General features: G+C 37.4%; 1 protein-coding gene across 2 annotated transcripts in view; it reads left to right on the forward strand.

Annotated features, from left to right (window-relative positions):
- The window catches only part of SCP2 (sterol carrier protein 2), a 109,203-nt gene that overhangs the window by 11,640 nt on the left and 70,641 nt on the right, over nt 1-26,922 (forward strand). For both annotated transcript variants that reach the window (XM_028512511.2, XM_028512512.2), the window contains exons 3-7: nt 182-253; nt 6,648-6,779; nt 8,047-8,111; nt 15,371-15,497; nt 24,885-24,948. In XM_028512511.2, the coding sequence (XP_028368312.1) occupies nt 182-253; nt 6,648-6,779; nt 8,047-8,111; nt 15,371-15,497; nt 24,885-24,948 (460 nt within the window). The remainder of the gene's footprint in view (nt 1-181; nt 254-6,647; nt 6,780-8,046; nt 8,112-15,370; nt 15,498-24,884; nt 24,949-26,922) is intronic.

The following is a 26,922-nucleotide window of genomic DNA, read 5'->3' on the forward strand; positions in this document are numbered from 1 at the left end:
CTGATACCAGGCAGGGTGGTTCCCAACAGATCTGAGATGATCTGATAAAGGATTTGCCATTTGGATTGAACATAGGCTACACAGAAGTAGATTTACTACTCTGGGAAAACTAAATTTACTTTTTACTCATCTAAAACAAATACTTAAAGCACTATTTGATAAACCCCCTTTGTTTTTATAGGTATGAAGGCTTTAGCTGATGCACAGATTCCTTATTCAGCAGTGAAACAGGCATGCGTTGGCTACGTTTATGGTATGTATTAAATTATATATTCTAAAAATTATTCATCTAAATCTAGCAGTAACAACATAAACAATTGGGGGTATTTGTGAATTTTAACTTTCAAAACTCAGAATTTGGAGTTTTACCCATCATTCCTAGATTTCTCTTATGTGTTGGCCTAGCTTAACATATATTTTGCAGTTCTTATAGTCAAAACAGGAAATAAGTTTAAAAATATTTTTTATCTTTAATAAAGAAAATAGTACCCATAGTTGTACCATATACAATTACTGTTAAGAAGATAAATTTTTGCTTCTTGTTGTCTTAAAATTTGCATTTATTGACATTTTTGTATTAATAAAGTTTTTTCATTAAACTTTTTTTTTATTAAAAAATTATATGTACTGCCCTGGCTGATGTGGCTGAAAGGATTTAGTGCCAGCCTATGAACCAAAGGGTCATAGGTTCGATTTCCAGTCAGTGCACATGCCTGGATTGTGAGTCAGGTCCCTAGTCGGGGGTGTGTGAAAGGCAACCACACATTGATGCTTCTCTCCCTCTCTTTCTCTCTGTCTTCCCCTCTCTCTAAAAATAAATAGGTAAATACATAAATCTTTAAAAAAATGATATGTACTATTGGGGGGCAAGGGCTGGGTAAAAAAATATATGTACTATTTGTATTATAAAAAGAAAAAGGGAACAAATGCACAAGAAAAAAATAAGTCAACTGTTGAAGTGATATTGGAAGCATGGCAGACCCCCTGGTCTCTCCCTTAAAGTTTCAAGTTGAATGGCCGTAGTTCAACACACAAACACATCTGAGAGATCCACACCTTGAAACTCAGAACATGGCCCACTTGCAGTGAGCAGGGGAGGAAGGATAGGGGAAGAGCCTAGATGGGCGCAAGAGACACAGTCTGGAGTGCACTGTGAGTCTTGGGAGAGGAGAAGAATCAGGCTGCAGTGTGTACTCTGCAGCCTTATAGAGCAGAGAGGTAGAATCAGCATTCCTGCCTGAGTGGTCAGCACATGCTGTGGCTGAACCTGGTGACTGGAGCGGAGATGGAACACAGAGGTGTGGCACCCGTAATCTAGCAGACACCATTGCCAGGCAGAAAAGAAAACCTCGGAGTCTGGCTGCCTTTCCTCATCCTTTCAGAGTCTGGGGCCCAGTAGAAGCTGTGGCAGTGAGTAGCGGGCAGAGCACATTGTTTGCAACTCTGAGAACTGGAGAGGCAGATGAGCTCCTCACTGAGCAATGGGCTCATGCTGTGGCTGGTCCCTGTGAAGGGCGGGGGTCGTGGACGGAAAGAGAGGTATGGCAGCTCAGAGTTGGCAGTCGCCATTGTTGAGAAGAGAACATTCTGCCAGCCCAGCCCACCCCCTACCCATTATACCTGAACTTGGAGGTGGGGGCATCCTGGGACACTTGGGGCACTGTCTGGCAGCATCTGGTTACAGGGGGCAGCACTGGGATTTCACGGGCTCAGAACCCCATCATGCACCACATGCCCCCAACACAAGTAGTGTTCTGAGACTGAGGTGACCTGGTCGAAGAGGAGACCTGGTCACAGAGGAGATGCCCACCTCCCTAGGGAATGCAGGGTTTTTTTTTCCACCAGACCTACAGATATTCTAGAAGCCAGAGCAGTGCAAGAGAAAATAAAAACTTGTGCTTCTACGCCACCTACTGGAAAACAAAGACTCTTAACTTAAATAGAAAATTGTTCCTCTTAAAAAAAAAAAAAGATTTCATTGCCATAAATGCCTGGGCGGAGAAATAATCCATCAAGTACCATGAATAACCAAGGTAACAAGGCAGCTCAAAAAGAAAAGGAAAAATCTCCAGAAAATAAACTTATACACATGGAAATATGTGATTTAAATGACAGGGAATTCAAGATTGCAGTTCTGAAAAAACTCAACAAGATACAAGAAAACTCATATAGGCAGTTTAATGAACATGGAAATAAAATCAGTGAGTAAATGAAGTACTTTACCAAAGAGACTGACACTTTAAAAAGTAACCAATAGAAATTTTGGAGCTGAAGAGCTCAATAAAAGAGATGAAGAATGAACTAGGGAGCTTAGAAACAGAGCTGTGCAGATGGTGGAAAGAATTAGTAGTATTTAAGGTAGAGACTTGGGAGTAAAGTAAATGAAAGAACTCTGTGAGAACCACCTGACTTCATCGGAGAGAGCAATATAAGAACAATGGGTATACCAGAAGGAGAAGAGAGGGAGAAGGGCACAGAGAGCCTATTCAAACAGTTGATGAGAACTCAAACCTATGGCAAGAGCTACATCCTTGAATCCCAAAAGCAAAGTGTACACCTAATTATCTCAATCCAAAAAGGCTTTCTCCAAGGCACATTGTATTAAAACTGTCAAAAATTAATGATAAAGAAAGAATTATCAAGACAGCCAGGGTAACCTTTAAAGGAAATCTCATTAGATTATCATTAAATTTTTTAACAGAAATCCTACATGCTAGGAGAGAGTGGAATCAAATGTTCAAATTACTGAAAGAGACAAATTACCAGCCAGGAATAATATATCCAGTAATGTTATCCTTTACATGTGAAGGAGAAATAAAGACTTTTCCAGATATAGAAGCTGAGGGAATTTACCTCAAGACCTGCATTGAAGGAAGTACTGAATGAAGTTATTCTACCTGAAACAGACAAAAAGATATATAACTACGAGCCCTGGCTGGTGTGGCTCAGTGGATTGAGTGCTGGCCTGTGAACCAAAGGTTGCCGTTTCAATTCCCAGTCAGGGTGAGTGCTTGGGTTGTGGGCCAGGTCCCCAGTTGGAGGCGTGCAAGAGGCAACTTACTGATGTTTCTCTTGAATGTCAATGTTTCTGTCCCTTCTCCCTAAAAGTAAATAAATAAAATCTTTAAAAAAAATAAGATATATAACTATGAGTAAGATGACTAAGCAAGATGAATAAGGCAGACAGAAGCAGGAAATTGCAGCCCTTATTCAAAATAAGGTATTATACACTTAAATATCACATAAAGCTTAAACGAGATTAAAAACATTTAAAAAACAAGACGACAATAGCTACTGCAATTTGGAAATGGACTCATAGCATAAAAAAGCATAACTTGTGGCAACAAAAACATAAAAGGGGAGAGGGTAAAGGTCTGAATTTGCAAAGGGGAATGGAGATAAGATGTATTCAGAAGAAAAAGGACTCCTGTATATATGAAACTTTCTTCTGCATAAACCTAATGGCAACCACAGAAAAATCTAGAACTGAGACCACATAAAAAAGGAAAACAGAAAAACTCATAGAATATCACCAAACTAAAATAACAGCTGGAAACACAGGGAAAAGAAGTAAGGGAGACACAGAGCTATCAGCAAACAAAAGATAAAATGGCTGTAGATAAAATCCTCATATCAGTAATCACCCTAAATGTAAATGGACTGAACTCACTCATAAACGGCACAGAATAGTGAATTGGATCAAAAAACAAACCTAACCAAATGCTACCATGACAAATGTAGACTCAGCATGGTAGGGTGAAAAATGATACTCCAAACAAAAGGCATATCCAGAGAAAAGCAGGTGTAGCTGTTCCTACATCTGACAAAATAGAATTCAAGGTAAAAAGGTAACAGGAGGCAAAGATGGACATTTTATGATGATGAAGGGGGCAATACAGGAAAAAGACAAGAATGCCCACTCCTCCACTGTTACTCAACATAGTACTGAAAGTCCTAGCCAGAGTAATCAGGCAAGAGAAAGAAATAAAAGGCATTCAAATTGGGAATGAAGAAGTAAAGTTGTCACTTTTTGCAGATTACATTATTATATAGAAAACCCTAAAGACACCCCACTAAAAAACTATTAGAAACACCTGGCTGGTGTAGCTCAGTGGATTGAGCACTGGCCTATGAACCAAAGGGTCTCTGGTTTGATTCCCAGTCAGGGCACATGCCTGGGTTGCAGGCCAGGTCCCCAGTGGGGGGCGCATGAGAGGCAACCACACATTGATGTTTCTCTCCCTCTCTTTATCCTTCTCTTCCCTGTCTCTAAAAATGAGTAAATAAAATCTTTAAGAAAAAACAATTTATAAAACATACTTCAAAAAAACTATTAGAAACAATGAACAAATACAGTATAGTTGCAAGATACAATATCAATGTATCAATTTGACTTTGGGTGGTGAACACAATACAGTACACAGATGATGTATTATAGAACTGTATGCCTGAAGCCTATATAATTTTATTTAACTGATGTCACCTCAATAAATTTAATAAAGTGTAAAAAGTCACCTGTCATCCCATTATCTAGAAATTATTACTAATAACTTTTGGTATATAATCCTTTAGTGAGTATGAATGTGTGTGAATACACCCTCACATATAATTTTTTCTTAAAGAAAATAAGGTCCTAGTATACATACTTTTTGGTGACCTGCATTTTTCATTTTACTATGTTCAGGATTTCCCTTGTCATTAAGTCTTCTTTTATACCATTATTAACATTTTGCAATAAAGTTTTTTTTCTGGAATAGGTTAAGTATTTACATGGTTTCAAAATAGAAAAGGCAGATGATTATATAATGGAAAGTCTCACTCTTATTCCCTTAGACAACCAGTGTCACTAATATCTGATGTGTCTTTCTAGAGGTAATTTATGTATATAAAACAAGTCTGCGTGAGTGTGTTCATGTCCCCAATTCTCCTTTCTTTTGTTACTCACATGGTAACATAATGCATATACCATTTGGTAGCTTGTTTTTTTTTTGTTTGGTAGTTCTTGATAACTATTTCAAATTATATCATAAAGAGCTTTCCTTGGTCTTTATTTATGGTAGCACAGTGTTTCATAGAATAGATATATCATAATCTATTTAATCTACAACCTTTTAATAGACATTTAGGATATTCCAGTCTGCGGTATTTTGAATGTTTGCGTGATATTCTAGTCTTGGAGATTTACTATAGTTTACTTAGTAGTAGTAATCATATCCTGTTCTTGGACATTTAAAATTATTTCTAATTTCTAGTTATTATAAAAGGCAATACTAGGGATGAATCTTTTTTTTTTTAAAGATTTTATTTATTTTTTAGAGAGGGAGGGGAGGGAGAGAGAGAGAGAGAGAGAGAAACATCAATGTGCGGTTGCTAGGGGTTATGGCCTGCAACCCAGGAATGTACCCTGGCTGGGAATCGAACCTGGGACACTTTGGTTCCCAGCCTGTGCTTAATCCACTGAGCTACGCCAGCCAGGGCTATGGATGAATCTTTGTGCATATCTTTTATTTCCTTAGATTTTAAGATATCAAGATAATTCCTTTTTAAAGATTTTATTTATTTATTTTTTAGTGAGGGGAAGAGAGGGAGAAAGAAAGGGAGGGAAACATCAGTGTGTGGTTGCCTCTTGTGTTCCCCCTACTTGTAACTTGGCCCACAACCCAGCCATGTGCCCTGACTGAGAATCAAACTGGTGACCCTTTGCTTCACAGGCCATCACTCAACCACCGAGTCACACCAGCCAGGGCTGATATTAAGAGAATTCTTGAAAAGAAATTTACTAGTTCAGGTAGATGAAGTATACTTACTAAAAAGGAGGCCCTTTACATTGCTGCTTTGCCTGAAGACTGCTGGAGAGTCTGGACCTTCAGACGTTCCCATCACACTGCTGCAGCTTGTCTGCTTCAGGAGCCGTGCCTCTTGGGAGAGGGAGTCCAGTGTATTCAACTTGTATCACTATTTTTCTGGACTTCTGTGGCACTCAGGAGCTTCTAAACTTTTTGAAGCTGTGGAACCCTTACATGAAGAGAAAATCATGTCTTTTTCATCAATTGGTATAGTTTTAAAGATTTATATCTAGCAATATAAATGAAATATTGCTTCCTTAATCATGTAACCCTAGTCATATTGAATTGTTTGCTCTTACTTGGTCATTTCTTTACTTCCATACCTCTATATTATAGAAAGAAAGTGCACATACATTCTGTGTTTTGAGAATTGAAAAAATTTTTTTTTACTGATTTTAGAGAGGGGGGAGGGAGAAAGAAAGGGAGAGGGGGAAGAGAAAGAAAAGCAGAAACATCAATTTGTTGTTCTACTTATTTATGCATTCATTGGTTGCTTCTTGTATGTTCTCCTACTGGGGATTGAACCCACAACCTTGGTTATCAGCACAATGCTCTAACCAACTGTGACATACCCAGCCAAGGCCTGTGTTTTGAGAATTTTTTTATATTTGTAGAGTAAATGATGCTTAATGCTAAAACTGTTTCTGAGTAAGGTGTTCATAGGGTATTTATTGTTCCGTTCATGTTGTATGCTGGGCAAAGGCATAGCACCGACAAACCATGATGTGGTGCCGTGTCATGTTGCAGTCCCACATTTCCCATGCTTCATGTATTACAGTTTCGGTTTCTCTTTCTCTGCAGGTGACTCTACCTCTGGGCAGAGGGCTATCTATCACAGTTTGGGAATGACTGGAATTCCTATAATCAATGTTAACAATAACTGTTCCACTGGTTCTACTGCTTTGTTTATGGCCCAGCAGCTGGTTCAGGGCGGTGAGTGGTGCTCATTGGTTTCGTGTATTTAGTAAATAGGTGTGGGGTTTTCACACAGGATCATCAGAGGGATGGCTTTGTATGTATTTCTTAAAAAAAAAACTTTATGGAAATGTGATTTATGTATCATAAAATTCACCTCTTTAAAGTACACAATTCAGTATTTTTAAATATATTCACAGATTTAGGTGCCCATCACCACTACCGAACTTTCGAACATTTTCATTACACCAGAAAGAAACCTTATACCCATTAGCAGTCATTCTCCATTGCCCCCTCCCCTCAGCTCCTTGCAACCACTAATCTACTTTCTGTCTCAATGGATTTACCTATTATGAACATTATATAAACGGAATCATACAGTATATGGACTTTTGTGGCTTTCACTTAGCATTATGTTTTCACAGTTAATCTCTGCTGTGGCGTGTTACCAGTACTTCATTCCTCCTGATGGCTGAATAAAATTCCATTTTATGGATGTACCACATTTTGTTTACCCATTTATCAGTTGAGGGACATTGGGTTATTTTCATTTTTTTGGCTATTGTGAATAATACTGCTATACACATTTGTATACATTTTTCTTGAGGCTTTCAGTTCTCTTGGTTTTATATCATATTTTATATTTCCAAATATTGCCATGGCTGGTATGGCTCAATGGGTTCAGTGCCAAATATTCTAGGGCTTTTTATTAGGCTCTTTATTCTGTTCTACTGATTGATTGTTGATTATTGCTCCACTACGCAAAAAAAAAAGTGTTTTAATTGTTGGAGCTTTATAATGTCATACTGTTTGATAATGCTAATGTCCTTGTCCCCCATACCTTGTTATTTTTATTTCTTTTTTAAAGAGATTTTGTCAATTCTGTCTTGTTTTGCTGTTCAGTTGAACTTTAACATCTTTCTTTAGATATCCCCACCCTCCAAAAATTATTCTGTTGTGCTTTTGATCAAGACTCTTTTAAAAATAAATTTATTTAATGTTTTAAATTTTCAAAAATTATTTATATTCTTGATTGTAACATTTCCATATTAATCAAAAGTTTTATTAACATTGAAGATCAAAGAAAGAATTAGTTTCTTGATTTTTTCCTCTTATCTAGTTGCATATAAGAATTTTCTCTGATTTTTCACTGATTAAAAGTTTTATAGGATTATAGTATGGTTTTTCATTTTATATAGATCAGTATATTTAAATGGAAGTATTTAATACATTTTTTGGGTATCTGGAAATTAAAATTTTCAAAATAACTACATTTTCTTTCAAGGTGTGGCCGATTGTGTCTTGGCTCTTGGGTTTGAGAAGATGGAGAAGGGATCCATTGCGACAGTAGTGAGTCCCATTTACTGCTATTTTGGAGTTGTTACGACGCTATGAGAAAACTTTGCCCGTTGGACTGTCATCAGTAGCTCCTGTTAATATGCAACATAAAACATACTTTGGCATAGTCATTAAATAAGTTGATATAACCCAAAAATCTAAAAGGTGACATTGTATATGTACACATAGATTCTGGTATTTTAGAACAGTAAAGCGTGATAGAGATAACTTAGTTCAACCTCTTTACTTCGTGAATTATGGAACTGATGAGTAGAGAGGTTAGATTATTGATTGACTTACCTAATTAATTTAAAAGTCATTCAAAAGTTAATTTTTAAAATATATTTTATTGATTATGCTAGTACAGTTGTCCCATTTTCCCCCCTTCACTCCCCTCTACCCTGTACACCCTCTCCCACCCATATCCCCCCTTTAGTCATGTCCATGTGTCATACTTATAAGTTCTTTAGCTTCTACATTTCCCATACTATCCTTACCCTCCTCCTATCTATTTTCAACCTATAATCTATGCTACTTATTCTCTGTACCGTTTCCCCCTCTCTCCTCCTCCCATTCCCCTGTTGCTAACCCTCCATGTGATCTCCATTTCTGTGGTTCTGTTCCTGTTCTAGTTGCTTGCTTAGTTTTTTGGTTTTGCTTTAGGTGTGGTTGTTCATAATTGTGAGTTTGCTGTCTTTTTACTATACATGTTTTTTCTTTATCTTCTTTTCTTAGATAAGTCCCTTTAACATTTCATAAAATAAGGGCTTGTTGATGATGAACTCCTTTAACTTGACCTTATCTGAGAAGCACTTTATCTGCCCTTCCATTCTAAATGAAAGCTTTGCTGGATAGAGCAATCTTGGATGTAGGTCCTTGCCTTTCATGACTTCGAATACTTCTTTCCATCTCCTTCTTGCCTGTAAGGTCTCTTTTGAGAAATCAGCTGAGAGTATGATGGGAACTCCTTTGTAGGTGACTGTCCCCTTATCTCTTGCTGCTTCTAGGATTCTCTCCTTCGTTTTTACCTTGGCTAATGTAATGATGATGTGCCTTGGTGTGTTTCTTCTTGGGTCCAACTTCTTTGGGACTCTCTGATGAGCTTCCTAGACTTCCTGGAAGTCTATTTCCTTTGCCAGATTGGGGAAGTTGTCCTTTATTATTTGTTCAAATATGTTTTCAATCTGTTGCTCTACCTCTTTCCCTTCTGGTACCCCTATAATTCGGATGTTGGAACATTTAAAGATGTCTTGAGGTTCCTGAGCTTCTCTTCATTTTTTTGAATTCTTATTTCTCCATTCTTTCCTGTTTGGTTGTTTTTTTCTTCCTTCTGGTCCACTCTATTGTTTTGAGTCCCAGTTTCCTTCCCATCACTATTGGTTCCCTGTGCATTTTCCTTCATTTCTTTTATGGTAACCTGCATTTGTTCATCTAATTTGTGACCAAAATCAACCAATTCTGTGAGCTCCTTGATCACCAGTGTTTTGAACTGTGCATCTGATAGGTTAGCTATCTCTTGGTCGCTCAAAAGGATGAGTCCTGGGGCATTGATCTGTTCTGTTTGAGACATGTCTCTCTCTCTCTCTCTTTTTTTTTTTGGTCTGGTGGCTCCTGTTACGGTGAGGGGCAGAGCCTTAGGTGTTCACTGGGGCTGGGCACCCCAGTCGCTAGATTGTGATGTTGTATGTGGGGGGCGGGAGCGGGAGGGAACAATGGCAGTAGCTCTGTTCTCCATGGGACTTCAGTCTCCTCTCTGGGATCTGGGGTTGTGCGCTCTGCCCTGGTCCGCAATCGCCGCCTCACTGGGTCTGCCAGCTGCCGCTTGCATACTCAGGGTCCACCCGCTGTGATCTTGTGCGCCCCAGGTGCCTTACGCGCTCCCGGTTGCCTTATGCGCCCAATTCTCCCTGTTCTCTGCACACCGAGACCCTTGCCTGGCTGTTCGTCTCCGCCCCTCCTACCAGTCTGGATGAACGGGTCTACTTCAACTTCCTGGCTGTCTGACTTCCATTCAGATAAATTCTCTGTCAGTTCTGGGTGTTATTCTGCCTCTAAATTGTTGTTGTTCCAATCTTGGTTGTGTGTGGAGGTACGGTACGTCCACCTATGCCTCCATCTTGCTGGAAGTCGCCCAAAAGTAAATTTCATCCAACAAATTGAAGATAATTTATAACATGTGGGACTTCTGTTTCTGATAATGGCAAGCCAAGTTTTTAGACTTGGTTCAAAACTGGTTATCAGTTCTTCTACTGATGATAACCAGAGAATATTTGGATGGAATATAAATAAAATATCCTAAAGCATCAAAGAGTTAATAAAAGAAAGGAATTGCAGGTGAATGCCAGAAAATAAAGGTCAGCATTTGAAGGTGCTTTTGCCTTGAAGGCCTTTACTAATCAGGAAGCTGTGAGCTTCAGTCTTGCTGCCTCTGGAATGAAGAGGAAAGTAGTCAAAGCTCGCTCAGGTCCTCCCAATGTTGGAATTTTAATATCCACTCTCTACATTAAACTGGGACTCTGTAGGGCTAAACTCTTTGGGTAAGGGTAAACTCAAGGTAAAACTGCTCCCCTTCCCCATTTCCTCTTTTCCCCACTTTCATGAGATCACAGGGAAAGTTGCGTGGTACCGAGTAGAACAAGGGGAGGAAAAAGAGAAAGGGGAAAATATCCCAGAAGAATCTTTTACTGAGAATTATAAATGACAGCCATAGTCTTCTATGGATTGCTGCAACAATTCTTGTTCCTGGTGATCAAAGAAACCTCAAACCATGTAACTGAGTCTAAATTGATTCCAGAATGATAGTAACCTAGACGCTTAACAGAAGCAAATGTAAATTTTCTTTTGGAGGAAAGCATCTTTGTTCTAGGTTTTGAGAACTCTTCAAGTAAGTTTTCAAGGACACATAGTCGAGGAACACCAAGCATTAAGAAAACAAGGCACCATAATTGAGAACCAGGAGAAGGAGGCACAGTAAAAGGTGACCTGTGAAGACTTCAAAAACTGGCTTTACTGGACACTCATTTAAGCATGCTATGTTTAATGAAATAAAAGACAAGCTTGGAAATATGTTAAGGGCATAGGAAACTGCAAAAAGAGACACAACAGGCTTAAAAAAAACAATAGAATTTATAGGAAAGAAAAATGAAATACTTAAAAATTCAAAAGCTAGGTTTGATAGCACATATTATACATGACTTAGAAAAGAATTAGTGGAACTGGACTAGATTAAAAGTAATTATTGAGAATATACTGTAGAGAGGAAAGGATGGAGAATTGGCAGGAAGTTAAGATATATTGAGGATAATGTGCTAAGGTATAATAAATATTTAATTGGAATTAATGAAGAAGTGGTGAGAGAGAAAATAGAATGTAGACATTTTGTTTATCTTTTCAGAAAAACAGCTCTTAGTTTCACTGATATTTTAAAATCAATCTTTTCTATTGCTTTCAGTCCCCATTTCATTTATTTCCAGTCTGAGCTTTGTTAATTCCTTCCTTCTACTAGCTTTGGGCTTCTTTTCTGGTTTTTAGAGGAGTGCAGGGGTGTTCAGCTCATGGCCTGCGGGCTGCATGCAGCCCAGGGTAGCTATGAATGTGGCCCAACACAAAATTGTAAATTTACTTAAAACATTATGAAATTTTTTTGTGATCATGTGTTGCAACGTATTTAATGTGTGGCCCAAGACAACTTTTCTTCTTCCAGTGTGACCCAGAGACACCAAAAAGTTGGACACCCCTAGTAAAGTTAGGTTGCTTATTTGAGATCCTTCTTATTTCTCAATGTAGGCTTTTATTCCTATGAACTTTTCTCTTAGAACTGCTTTTGCTGCATCACTTGTCTTAAGATAATTTTTTATTTCTCTTTTGATTTCTGTTTTGACCCATTGGTTGTTATGTAGCATATTAATCTCTACATACAGTATCTGTGAATTTTCCAGTTTTTTTTTCTTGTAATTGATTTCTAGCTTCCTACCGTTGTGGTTGGAAAAGTTGCTTGATATGATTTCAGTCTTCTTGAATTTATTAAGACTTGTTTTGTGGCCTAGTATATGATTTATCCTGGAGAATATTTCCTGTGCACTTCAGAAGAGTGTATAATCTGTTGCTTTTGGATGGAATGTTATGTATATGTCAGTTAAGTCTGTCTGGTATAATGTGGCATTTAAGGCCAGTGTTTCCTTATTGATTTTTTTTTTGTCTGAATGATCTATTCATTGATGCAAATGGGGTGTTAAAGTCCTCTACTATTACTGTATTGCTGTATCTTTCTCCCTTGTTTGTATTAGGTGCATAAATATTTACAAATGTGTATGTATTCTATCCCCTTCTTGGAGTGACCCCTTAATCATTGTATAATGACCTTGTTTGTCTATTACAGTCTTTATTTTAAAGTCTATTTTGTCTGATATATATACCTATTTTAGCTTTTATTTGGTTTCTATTAGCATCAAATATCTTTTACCATCCCTTCACTTTTAATTGCTGTGTGATGTGTTATTTAATGTATTATTGTATTTGATTTGCTAGTATTTTGTTTAGGATTTTTGTATTCATGAGAAATATTGGTTTGTAGTTTTCTTTTTTTTTTTGTTCCCGCCATGCAGTTGTTTTTTGTAGTGGCAGCCCCAGTTTACATTCCCACCAGCAGTGTACAAAGGTTCCCTTTTCTATACATTCTGTCCAACACTTGTTATTTCTTGCCTTTTTGGTAATGGCCATTCTAGGTGTGAGGTGGTATCTTATGTAGTTTTGATTTGCATTTCTCTGATAATTAGTGAACATCTTTTCATGTGCCTATTGGCCATCTGTACGTCTTTGGAAAAACTTCTGTGCAGATCCTCTGTCCATTTCTAAATTTGACTGTTTATTTTTATGTTGTTGAGTTGTGTGAGCTATTTATATATTTTGGGTAATCCCTTATTGATGCATGTTTTGTAAATACCTTCTCTCCTCCAATAGGTTGCCTTTTCTTTTTGTTGATGGTTTCCTTCACTGTGCAGAAGCATTTGATGTAGTCCTATTTGTTTACGTTTGCTTTCGTTTCTTCTTTTTCTTCTTTTTTGTTATTTTGTCTTTCTTTTTCCTTTCTTTTTCTGCTTTTGCTTTTGTTTTCCTTGCCTTTGCAGTAATGTCCAAAAAAACATCATCAAAACCTATGTAAAGGAGCTAATCACCTGTAACTTCTAGAATTTTTATCGATTCAGGTCTTACGTTCAAGTGATTAATCCATTTTGAGTTAAGTTTTGTGGTGTAAGATAATGAGATCTAGTATTATTATTTTGCATGTGGCCATCCAGTTTTCCCAACACCATTTAGTGATGGTTGTTCTTTCCCCATTTTATGTTCTTGGCTCCTTTGTTGTAAATTATATATGTGCAGATTTATTTCTGGGTTCATTATTCTGTTCCACTGATCTGTGTGTCTGTTTTTATGCTGACATACTGTTTTGATTATTATAGCTTTGTAGTATAATTTGATTAGGGAAAGTGATACCCCCACATTTGTTCTTTCTCAAGATTGCTTTGGCTATTCAGAGTCTTTTGTGGTTTCATACAAATTTTAGAATAATATTTGTTCTACTTCTCTGAAACGTGTTATTAGAATTTTTGAATGGGATTACGTTGAATCTGTAGATTGCTTTAGGTGGTATGAACATTATAATCATTTTAATTCCCTCAGTCTATAAATGGAATGTCTTTCCATTTATTTGTGTCTTCAGCTTCTTTCAACAGTGTCTGATAGTTTTCAGTGTACAGGTCTTTTACTTCCTTGGTTAAATTTATTTCTAGGTATTTTATTATTTTTGATGCAATTGCAAATGAGATTTTTTTCTTAATTTATCTGATAGATTGTTATTTGTACATAGCAATGCCAGTTTTTTGTACATTGATTTTTTTATTCTGCAACCTTACTGAATTCATTGATTAGTTTTTTTTGTGTGTATATGGAGTCTTTAGGGAGTCTTTTTTATGTATAGTATTATGCCATTTGCAAATAGTGACAGTTTTATTGCTTTCTAATTTGGATAATTTTATTTCTTTTTCTTGTTTGATTGCTGTGGTGAGGACTTCCAATACTATGAATAAAAGTGATGAAGTGTGCCTTCTAGTCTTGTTCCTGCTCTTAGAGGAAAGCTTTCAGCTTTTCACTGTTGAGTATGATATTAGCTATGGGTTTCTCATACATAGCCTTTACTACACTGAGGTGTGTTCCCTCTATATCCACTTTGTTGAGAGTTTTTATCATAAATGGATGCCAAAGTGGATGCCAAATGTTTTTTCTGCATTTATTGAGATGATCATATGATTTTATTCTTCATTTTATTAATGTGGTGTAGCACACTGATTGATTTGCAGATGTTGAATCACTCTTGCATGCCTAGGATAAATCACACTTGAACATGTTATATGAACCTTTTAACGCATTGTTGAATTCCGTTTGCTAATATTTTGTTGAGGATTTTTGCATCAGGGATATTGGCCTATAATTTCCTTTCGTTTTTCTATAAGGGTAATACTGGCCTTGTAAGATGACTTTGGAAGTATTCTCTCTTCAGTTTTTTGGAAGAGTTTGAGAAGAATAGGTATTAAGTCTTCTTTGCATATTTGGTAGAATTTACCTGTGAAGCCAGCTAGTTTGTTTCCTGAGAGGTCTTTTTAAATTCCTGGTTCAGTCACCTTACTAGTAATTTGTCTATTCAAATTTGCTATTTCTTCATGGTTCAGTCTTGGAAGATTGTATGTTTCCAAGGATTTATTCATTTCGTTTAGATTGTCTAATTTGTTGGCATGAAATTGTTCAAAGTAGTCTCTTACAATCTTTTGTATTTCTGTTATATCAGTTGTAACTTCTTTTTCATTTTTGATTTTATTTATTTGAGCCCCTACCTCTCTCAGTGAATCTTGGATTTCTTATTTATAGCATTATTATTTACAGTTATATTTAGTTTTGTTCTTATAACTTTGCAACCTCTTCCCTCCTCAAATGTAAAAGAGCAAAGATTTTATCTGTGTTATTCACCTTGAGAAGTTTTTGGCACATATGGGATTCTTTATAAAAGTTTCTTGAAAGAATTGTACCTTTTTGTTCATTTGATTGTTTTCCTTGCCATGTATTTGTGCAAAGCATTTCCTGACTGATATTCTTCGTATTTCCAGTTTGGGTTTACATTGTGCTTAGGATGAGCAAATATCTTAGTAACACTGTAATATTGGAAAGAAACACTATCATGTCAAGTGCTTATTTAGTTTAGTTTTTTTCCTCTCTCTTAGTCTTCAAACAGGACTTCTCCGCTTGATAAACATATGGAACTCATGATCAATAAGTATGGATTGTCTCCCCAACCATTTGCTGCTCAGGTATTTGGGAATGCTGGGAAAGAGCACATGGAAAAATATGGTACGTTAAAAAAAACTTTAGAGCATATTGTTTAATACATGTTATATATACATTATATAGATGTGATGAGAAGCAGCAGGTATTTATTAAGGTACTATGGAAGATGCCAGGATATATAAGATATAAAATGGTTTTTGCATTAAGTTGAAGAAATAATCTGTATAGAATTTAGTTGTAGAGAATGTATTTATTTATTTATAAAAGATTTCATTTATTTATTTTTAGAGGGAGGGAGAAGGAGAGGGAGAGAAACATCAGTGTGTGGTTGCCTCTCACATACTCCTAAGCAGGGACCTGGCCCAAAACCCAGGCCTGTGCCCTGACTGGGAATCGAACCAGCAATCTTTTGGTATGCAAGCCAGTGCTCAGTCCACTGAGCTACACCAGCCAGGGTGAGAATGTATTTATATGTAGGACATTACATTGGAAGTGCCTAGAATGCTCTAAAGCCAGAAATTGAAATAGGAAAAATAACATAAATCTTGTGTTCTTTGATCATGGACTGTAAATTGAGGTTCGTTCGTTCTGAATATTATAAAGAGCCTTAAAGCTATCTCTTGGTAATAGGTTTATACAGTCAAATTTTATTCCTAGTACAAAGTTTACTTTTAGTAATAGGTTTTCATTGTCAAAATTTATTCCTAGTACTTAGTACATTATCATTTATTATTCCATAGTGTTTTATGGGATTTAAATTTCATGGTTGATATTTATTTTGTAGGTAAATGTACAAGTGGTCAATGATTGGCCTTTTTTTCTTTTTTAAATATTTTATTTATTTATTTATTTTTAGAGAGGGAAGGGAGGGAGATAGAGGGAGAGAGAGAGAGAGAGAAACATCAATGTGCGGTTGCTGGGGGTTATGGCCTGCAACCCAGGAATGTACCCTGGCTGGGAGTCGAACCTGGGACACTTTGGTTCCCAGCCCGTGCTCAATCCACTGAGCTACGCCAGCCAGGGCTTGATTGGCCTTTCTTAGCCAGTCAAAGTGTGGGATAGTGCAGACAGGATTTTTATTCTCATTTCATGACCCTGAACCAGTGCCTCGTTGTGTGCTGTGGGATGAGAAGGAACATTTTCATGCTTAAATACTTAGCATTCCTATTCTTTATAGCAAAAATATCTTAAGTTTGATACCCAAAATCCAGTAATCAGAAAGCAAAAAAATCTCCAAGGCAGAATGGTGGGAGCATATAAAGGAACCCGCCTTTGGCTATGGAAATTTTCTTTCTTGTACCTATTTCTTACCATTTTTAACTCAGTCTAGTCCAATCTAGCTTTCCTCCTTTTTCAAGGCTACCATTGATCACTGTGTTGCCATATACAGTAAATACTTTTCAAACCTAATTTAATAGAGCTCAGCAGCATTAATCTGTTTTGATTACTTTTTTTTTTTTTTTTTTTAAACATCCTGTTCTCTTGGCCTCAGTGACACCATGTTCTCCTGGTTTTTCTTACCTCTTTGGCTATTCCTTGTTCATTTCTTTTTCTTTTTAAAGCTTTTCAGTCTTTTAAAAAATATAATGATTTTATTTATTTTTTAGAGAGGGGGGAAGGAAGGGAGAAAGAGGAAGGAAAGGGCGAAGACAGAAACACTGATGTATGAGAGAAACATTCTGTTGTCTCTTGCACGCCCCTAACTGGGGACCCAGCCCGCAACCCAGGCATATGCCCTGACTGGGAATCTAATCAGTGACCCTCTGACTTACAGGCTGGTGCTCAATCCACTGAGCCACACTAGCCAAGGTCCATTTCTTTTTCAATTAAACATGAATTCATTTAAACAAGCCTTGGCTGGTGTGGCTCAGTGGATTAGGTACCAGCCTGCGAACTGAAAGGCTGCTGGTTTAATTCCTGGTTGGGGCACAAGCCTGGGTTGTGGGCCAGATCCCCCGGTTGGGGGTGTGTGAGTGGCAACCTATTGTTGTTTCTCTTACTGTCTTCCTCTCTATCTAAAAGTAAATAAATAAAATCTTTAAACAACAACAACAACAACAACAATATATTGAGCTCTCATTATATTCTGGGCACTGTTCTAGGTACTGGAATACAGCTATTGCCGTATAGTAAACCACTATAAAACAGTGATTTTAAACGACATTTATTATTATAGTTTTTAAGTTTGTAGATTGACTGGGAACCAGCTGATCTAAGCTGAGCTCAGCTTTTCTTGTCTGGCTTAATCGTATGACTGTAGGCTGGTTGGAGGCTCTGTTCTAGTCTTACTTGTTTGGGTCATATGTCTCTCATCCTACTCCTGGGACCAGGAGAGGGCCAGCCCTGACAATACACTTTTCATGGTGAAAGCAGAAGCACAAGAGAGTAATTTTCAACATGCAGGTCCTTTTGAGACTTAAGTTGTTGACTAAAGTAAGTCACATGGCAAACTTGGAATTAGGGGATAGGGAAATGGACTTCACTTTTGTGGTCAGAAACTGCGAAGTCAGACAGCAAAGGACAGACATGTGGAGGGTGAGGGAAAGGAGTTAGTGCTGTGAAAAAAAATAAAAGCAGATAATATACTTATGGGTATTGGGGAGCAAACTTAGGATAGTCAGTGATGGCCTCTATGCTTGTATATCTAGTCAGTATCTTGGCATCTCTGTGTATTTAACAGGCTTCTGAAATTTTACACGTTCAAATATAGACTCTTAGTTCTGTTCTCCCATTATCTTACACTTGTTCCTCCTCCATTTTTCCCAAAGTGGCACATCCATTCAGATGTTCAAAGCCAAAACACGAGTCATCTTTGACACTTCTTCCTCTTTTCCCACTATTCCAGTCCTATGTACTATCAATTCTACCTCCAAAGTAGGTTTCTTTCAATTCTTTTCATTAGTATAGCTGTCACCCGAGACCAGAATTTTTTGAACTGTGAGTTGTGACCTGCTAAGAAATTAAGGAACCTAGTTAGTGGGTTGAACCCAGAATGTTTTTTTTAATCCAAAATTTTTGGCCCTGGTCATGTAGCTCAGTTGGTTAGAGCATTGTCCCAATATGCCAAGACTATGAATTCAGTCCCAGGTCAGGGCACATACAAGAATCAACCAATGAATGTGTAAATGAGTGGAACAACAAATTTATGTTTCTCTCTCCCTGTCTCTCTCTCTCTCTAAAATCAAGTAAAATTAAAAATTTTTTTTGTTGTTGTTGTGTATTGTAACTCAATACAGAGAAGTACACAAAATATAACTTAGTGAATTCTAACAACGCTCATAACTATCTACTAAACCACTTCCCAGGTCACAAAATAGAGTGCTATCACATAAGAATGCTCTCTGCAGATTATTTTTATCTTAAGAATTTTGTGCCCTGGCTGGTGTTGCTCAGTGGATTGGGTGCCTGCCTGCGAACCAAAGAGTTGCTGGTTCCATTTCCAGTCAGGGCACATGCCTGGGTTATGGGCCAGGACCCCAGTGCGGGGTGTGTGAGAGGCAACCACACGTTGATGTTTCCTTCCTTCTCTTTCTCTTTCCCTTCCCCTCTCTCTAAAAATAAATAAAATCTTAAAAAAAAAAGAATTCTGTGAGTCTCCTGTAAATCTTGTTGGGTTACTCCATTAGTTAAAAAGCTACAACTACAAATCTTTTTAAGGCAAGCCCTTCTCTACCTTGGATTTCTGCTGAGATGACTGAGGAACAACATTCTTAAGCTTCCTAGCAGCTTTTTGATTGAGAGGATTATTGAGGCATAGCCTTTTTCTCTTTCAAAGTCTTTTTTTTCTGTCTGACCTATACTCTGAAGCATCACCTTTGCTGTTTCTGAACTCCTAACAAAAGATTTGTCATGCCCTTGGCTTCACCTTTGGACCATGTTTTCCAGGCAGCGTCTTGGATTTGCTCTTTGCTCAAAGACCATCCCCAGTCCTTTTTTTTTTTTTTTTTTTTTTTTTTAGATAAAGAAGAGGCGGGGAGGAGAGAGAAATAATGATTTGTTGTTCTACTAATGTATGCACTTATTGATTGATTCTTGTACGTGCCCTGACCAGGGATTGAACCCACAACCTTGGCGTATTGGGGCAACGCTCCAACTAAGTGACCTACCTGGCCAGGGCTCAAAGGCCATTTCTTGACTTTAGCAATTTTTTCCATTTTGAGAGGGTGAGAATTTTCAAAATCATCTAAGTCCTGAATCCTTTTTGTTTAACAATCCTTTCCTCTATATAACTATATGGAATTTTTCTATAAGCAGCAAGAAGAAGCCATGTGGAAACTTCAATATTTTGCTTATTATCTAATTTCCACATAACTGCAGATAATAGTGTTACCGAAATTTCTGCTACTGTTGTAACAAGACTGTCTTTTCCTCCAGTTCTCAGTAAGGTTTTATCTTTTTGCAAACCCTCACCTCCAGCATCCTTAAAGGACCTTGAAGCTTCTACTAATCGTTTCTTTTTTTTTTTTTTTTTTAAGATTTTATTTATTTATTTTTAGAGAGGGAAGGGAGGGAGAAAGAGAGAGAGAGAAACAGCAATGTGTGGTTGCTGGGGGCCATGGCCTGCAACCTAGGCATGTGCCCTGACTGGGAATCGAACCTGTGATGCCTCGCTGCCCGTGCTCAATCCACTGAGCTACGCCAGCCAGGGCGGTTCTGCTAATCATTTCTTGAAGGCATTTTAAGCTTTCGCTCACACCTCTTGGTTCCAAGGTCATTCACATATTTTACATTTTTGTGCAGTGTAACTCCACTTCCAGTATTTAGTCTACTTGGGCTGCTGTAACAAATACCATAGACTGAGTGGCTCAAACATCAGATATTTATTTCTCACAGTTCTAGAGACTGGGAAGTTCAAGATCAAGGTATAAGGTAGGTTTTATTCTGAGGTCTCTTCTCTTGTATGCAGCTGCCATCTCACTGTGTACTCATATGACCTCTTCTTTTGTGTGGGTGTTGCAGGGTGGAGAGAAAAGTAGACAGAAAGGTAGACAGATATCTTCTTAGTCTTCTTTTAAGGGCACTAATTCCATCATTCTCATGACCTCATCTACCCTAATTACCTCCCCAAACCTCATCTTCAAACACTGTCACCTTGGATATTAGAGCTTCAACATATGGATTTTTTGTGTGGGGGGAAACAATTCAGTCCATAGCATTCAGGTACTAAAATGCGTGTTTATTATCTACTACTGTATAATAAAGAGACTCTATTTTAAAAAATCATTTCTTGTTTTCATTCCTCTGTTCTAGTCTCTCTGTGTGTAACCTCACTGGCCTCATTTCGCTGTGTTCAGGAAGCCAAACTATTCTCTGCCTCAGCCTCATGTTCCGTTTGGCTACAGGGTTCATTCTTTCAGGGCCAGCTCCATCTCATCCTTTGGGTCTTAAATCTTCTCTCATATCTCCAGTACTCCACAAAAGAATCTCCACTTGGATATCTTACAGGCATCTCAAGTTTAACAGGTCTAAAACTGAAGTCCTAATTCTTTACTTGAACTTCCCCCTTTCTTATCTGCCTTCCTGAAGTTTTCTGCATTCAGTAAATCACTTCGTCTTTTTGGGACCTTTGGCCAAAAACTTTAGAGCCATTCTTTTATTTTTAATTTATTTTTAGAGAGAGGGGAAGTCAGGGAGAAACTGAGGCAGAGAAACATCGATGTATGAGACAAATGTCCATCAGTTGCCTCTCATGGGCCCCCTAACTGGGGACCTGGCTGGCAACCCAGGCATATCCCCTGACTGGGAATTGAACCAGCGACCTTTCAGTTTGCAAGCCGGTGCTCAATCCACTGAGCCACACTAGCCAGGGTTTGGAGCCATTCTTACTTCTACTTATACTGGACATTCATTATATCAGCAAACCTTTCCCTTTATTTCCCAGAATATCTATTTCTCACCATTTCTACCACTTCTATAATAGTGCAAGCCCCACCTTGTACTTGACTCTAGGATTATCTTGTTTTTCTGTTTCTGTTTTTGTACCTCTGTAATCTGTTCTTTACTTTATAGCCAAAGCAATGCTTTTAAAGTATAAGCCAGATCATTTCACTTCTCTGCTCAGAACTTTCCACTGTGTTCTCACACTCCGATTGAAACCCATAGGTCTTATTGTGGCTTACAAGCTTCTTGATCTGATCCTCCATCCTCTTTTGCTGTCTGGGGGTCTCATCTCTTATCATTTTTTTCTTTCACCACTCTACTCTAGCTATGCTATTTTTTCTGTTCATTAAACCCAGTAAGCACATTCCTACCTTAGGCAGGGCCTTAGCCTGGCTATTTCTACTTCTGGAATGCTCTACCCTAAGATATCATCAGTGCTAGCTTACTTACTTCCACCTTTGCTTAAATGCTGTCTTCCGTTTGTTTTTTTTATTCACCCTTCTTCCCAGAGTTGCCTATCATCTGTCTCTTGCTTTATTTTATATACCACTAATGGTAATGGAAAAAAATACAATAAACATTAAAAATCTGGCATACAAATTTTTTTATTTATTGACTATCTCCAACCAGAATCTAAGCTCCATAAGAGCACTGATTTTTTTTGGTTTTATTCCTTGCTCATTGACTGTTACCTAGAACAGTGCCTGGCACAAAGCAGATATTCTGTAAGTAATTATTAAATTTTCAAAGAAAGAGCTACCTTGACCATTCACAGTGAAGTAGGTCCCTCCTGTTAATTTATGTTCATAGATTGCCTTCTGTTGCTTTCCTCCATAGCACTTAGCATTGTTTATAGTCATATACTTATTGCATGTGGTTTTGCTTATTTAGTTTTTGTCTTCCTTATAAACTGTGAAAGCAACAACCATATCTATTGTGTTTACCTTCAGTATATCTCGCCTAGCACAGTGCTTGTCAGGTAATCTGGCTAGAAGAGAATTTTCTTCTCTTCTTGTCTATAGTTCCTAGCATATTGATATACTCAACAAACATTTGTTGAATGACTAAGTGAATGATTGAATTTCCATACTTATGTCATTTCATTCAATTCTCCGTCTGTTTTAGGAGGTATTATTATTCCATTAAGATGTTGGCTTCAGGGTCTCGTGTGTGTGCGCGCACACGCACATCTGTGTTTATTTGCTTAGTTTTTCTGTTGAGAAAGTGTCCATCAGCTTTTACTTTCTTGAGTTTTTATTACTTTCAGGAATGGGTATTAAATTTTGTCAAAGGCTTTCCCAGCAGTTATGTAGTTGAATGCATTATATTCTCCACGTACATCTATTTTTTCAAAAGATTTTATTTATTTGTTTTTAGAGAGAGGGGATGGGAAGGAGAAAGAAGAAAGGGAGAGAAATATCAAAATGTGGTTGCCTGTCATGCGCCCCCTACTGGGGACCTGGCCCGCAACCCAGGCCTGTGTCCTGACTAGGAATGGAACCGGCAACCCTTTAGTTCACAGGCCAGCACTCAATCCACTGAACCACACCAAACAGGGCTCCACTTAGATCTATTAATAGAATATTTTGTTAATGAATTTATGATACTGAATCAACTTTGCATATCTGGAATGCATCCCACTTGGTCATGATATGTTGACTTTTTTAATGTGGGGTTATGTTCTGTCATTTTTTTTAGTACTGTCAAAAATTAATATAAGTCGTATGGTTAATGATTTTTTTTTCTTTTTTTTTTAAAGATTTTATTTATTTATTTTTAGAGAGGGAAGGGAGAGAGAGAGAGAGAGAGAGAGAAACTTCAATGTGCGGTTGCTGGGGGTTATGGCCTGCAACCCAGGCATGTACCCTGGCTGGGAATCAAACCTGTGACACTTTGGTTTGCAGCCCGCGCTTGATTTTCTTTTTACTTATGTTTTTATCAAGTTTGGTGTTAATTTTACACTCGCTTTATATAAAGATATAGGAAGCCTTTATTCACTTTTAATTATTTATTTATCAATTTTAAAGAGAGAGGGGAAGGGGGAGAGAGAGAAATATCAATTTGTTGTTCCACTTATTTATGCATTCATTGATCGATTCTTGTACGTGCTCTGACCAGACAGAGAGTGAACCCACAACCTTGGTGTATCTAGATGATGCCGTAACCAACTGAGTTAATCTCGCCAGGGCTCATTCAACTGATATTTAACAAGTTGTAGAATTTCATAGAATTTTAAGTTGTCATTTGAAATTGCTATTTGTGAATGTGCACTAGAAAGGAATGCATAAAAATATTTGTATAGCTTACTTACATGCTTCTATAGAATCAGCCAATTTTTGTGGCTTCAAACTTTGACTCAGAAAGATTGAAATCTTTTTATACCATCGTATCCTTTCAAAAGCCAAAAACTTGAATTGGCAGTTCAGAATCAGTAGTTAATAAGCTGTTCATCAGTGCCCAGGTTTAATAAACGTATGATAAGTGAGTGGAAAAATATTTTTTAAAGGACTGTTATCTTTTATAGATAAATTGGATCCTATGATAAGAAAAAAAGAAGAGTATCTTAGCAAACCTGCTAAGATTGCAGGTTCGATTCCCAGTCAGGGTGCACAGAAATACAAGGTTCAGCCAAAGAATGTGCAAATAAGTGTGGAACAACAAATCAATGCTTCTCTCTCTCTCTTCCTCCCCTGTCCCTCTCTCTCTCCCTCTCTCATCTTCTTTTTTTTTCAAATCAATACATTTAAAAAATCCAGTATTAAATCCAGCTTAATCCAGTATTATCTAAACTTGACAGAACCCTTATATTTTTAGTAGTACCAAAAAACACTTGCTGAAAAAAACCAAAGTCTACACTACGCTACTTCCTTATCTTGTCCCAAAGATGTCTTGAAAATTTAATTTTCTTGCTTATATCCAGATACCATATTCCATTTTATCTCCCAGTCAATCCAACAAAAAAATATTACTGTGATGTGGCTTGTTCTTTGTGGACCCATATTGGCTACGGCCTGATCACTGCTCTTACTGGTATGAGATCACCAGTGTGGATGGAATCTGCCTTATTCCATTACTTCAGGGGCGTGAGGACGCTGTGGCAGACTTCTGGAAGAATTGCTGTTAGTTTTTTCTTGCCTGAAAACCACTGTGGTCCCGGGCTATATTTTCTAGTTTTTGAAATTGGACCCTAGTTATTTTAGGTAGAATTGGTGAGTTTGAACTATTTTCATATATAGCGTGGGGCAAAGTAAGTTTACAGTATTGAGTACACAAAACACAGAGTTTATTCTTGTATTATTTATTAATTATTATATTATTTTCCATATGAACAACTGTAAACTTACTTTGCCCCACCCTGTATGTCTATTAGTTGATTCAATTCAGTAAATATACCCAAGTTTAATGATTAAGAAATATTTGTGGAGGGATCAGTGTTGACATCTTCAGTACTGATGTCTGTGTGGGCGAAAATGTGTAAATATGGAGCAGGACACTGAGTACCATTGCAACATTTGTTAACAAGCAACCAAAGAACATTAACTCACGAATAGATATGTGCTTTCTCTACAGGAACAAACATTGAACAGTTTGCAAAAATTGGATGGAAAAATCATAAACATTCAGTTAATAACCCGTAAGTATTTCAGATCTATGAAATAGTGAAGATCTCGGTTATCCTGCTGTATAATGTGCAACTTTAATACTTGAAAAGCTAATGTAATGAGCGGATAAAAAGGCTGTGGTACATTTACACAATGAAATATTACTCAGCAGAAAAAAAAAAAGAAGAAGAAACATTTTGCAACAGCATGGATGGACCTAGAGGAAATTATGCTAGGTGAATTAAGCCAATTAGTAAAAGAAAAATACCACATGATCTCACTTATATGTGGAATCTAATGAACAAAATAGTAACAGATGCTTGGCTTAGATACATTAAACAGACTGACAGCTACTGGAAAAGAGGCGGGGTCTGAGGGTAGATGGGATAAAAGATGGTGGAGGGACTAACCAAAGAACATTTATACACATCCTATGGACATGGACAACAATATGGGCACTGGCTTGGGGAGGGCAGAGGGTAGGGTTGAGAGGAGGTGGAGAAAGGGAGAAATTTGGGAACAACTGTAACAGTATAAACAATACTTTTTTAAAAAGCTGCCCTTGTGGTGTGGTTCAGTGGATTAAGTGCCAGCCTGCAAACCAAAGTGTCACTGGTTTGATTCCTGGTCTGGGCACATGCCTGGGTTGTGGGCCAGGTCCCCAGTTGGGAGAGTGTGAGAGGCAACCATACTTTGATGTTTCTCTCCCTCTTTCTCCCTCCATTCCCCTCTCTCTAAAATTAAATTAAAAAATGTTTTTTAAAAAAGCTGATGCAAGACCTCAGAGATATTAAGCAGAATTTTTTATTTTTTAATTTTATTTTTCAATTACTGTTTACATTCAGTAGTATTTCATATTAGTTTCAGGTGTACAGCATAGTAGTTAGACAATCATAAAATTTATAAAGTGATTCCCTGATATATATCAAGTACCCATCTGGCACTATACATAGTTCATCCAATATTATTGACTGTATTCCCCATGTATTGTTTTCTTATTAAATACTTGTGCCCTTTTGCTTTCTTTTTATTATTATTATTATTATTATTATTATTATTATTATTTTTATTTTTAAAGATTTTATTTGTTTTCAGACAGGGGAGGGGAAGGAGAAAGAGAGGGAGAGAAACATCAATGTGTGGTTGCTTCTCATGTGCCCCCTACTGGGGGTCTGGCTTGCAACCAGGCCTATGCCCTGACTGGGAATCGAACTGGTGACTCTTTAGTTTGCTGTCCGGCACTCAGTCCACTGAGCCACACCAGGTGGGGCTTGACTTCTTTTTTAAAAAAAAAAATGTGTTTATTTAGCATTTGTACTCCTTACATTTGGTTGTAGGAGCCAATATTTGGTTGATTTTTAAAATATTTTTTTAATTTATATTTTAGAGAGGGGAAGGGAGGGAGGAAGACAGGGAAAGACACATCAATGTGTGGTTGCTTCTCATGTGCCCCCACTGGGGACCTGGCCCACAACCCTGGCATGTGCCCTGACTGGGAATCAAACTGGCGACCTTTCAGTTTGCAGGTAAGCACTCAATCCATTGACTGAGCCACACCAGCCAACGCTGATTTGTTTTTATTTTAGTTTTGGTCTGTTTATATTTAGAAGACCATTTAAGCTTAATCACTCTTTTATGAAAGAATGTGAATGGCTGGCATTAAAAGATATAATTGGTTTTACATTGCCACTCTAGTGAATAAAATTTATTGTAATAATTTTAGTTGGAATAACCAGTCACTATTTTAAGCCCATCATTAAAACTTTTCTTATTTTGATCAACTAAAATATTTGTAAAATGCATACTAGTGGTCATTTAAATTAATTTGTATGAAATTATATGTATTACTTTAGTAATGCATTTTAATTATGCTAGTGTCATTAACTTTTACTCTGGTAAAATAATATGGTTATCTATATCCTAAAAAATAACCTGAAGTACAGTTGCATCATGTGTATTACAGATCATTAATCTTTGAATTCCCTAGAGTGTAGCATAGTGTCTGG

The sequence above is a fragment of the Phyllostomus discolor genome, chromosome 5 (genome assembly GCF_004126475.2).
Source record: "Phyllostomus discolor isolate MPI-MPIP mPhyDis1 chromosome 5, mPhyDis1.pri.v3, whole genome shotgun sequence".
Taxonomy (NCBI): domain Eukaryota; kingdom Metazoa; phylum Chordata; class Mammalia; order Chiroptera; family Phyllostomidae; genus Phyllostomus; species Phyllostomus discolor.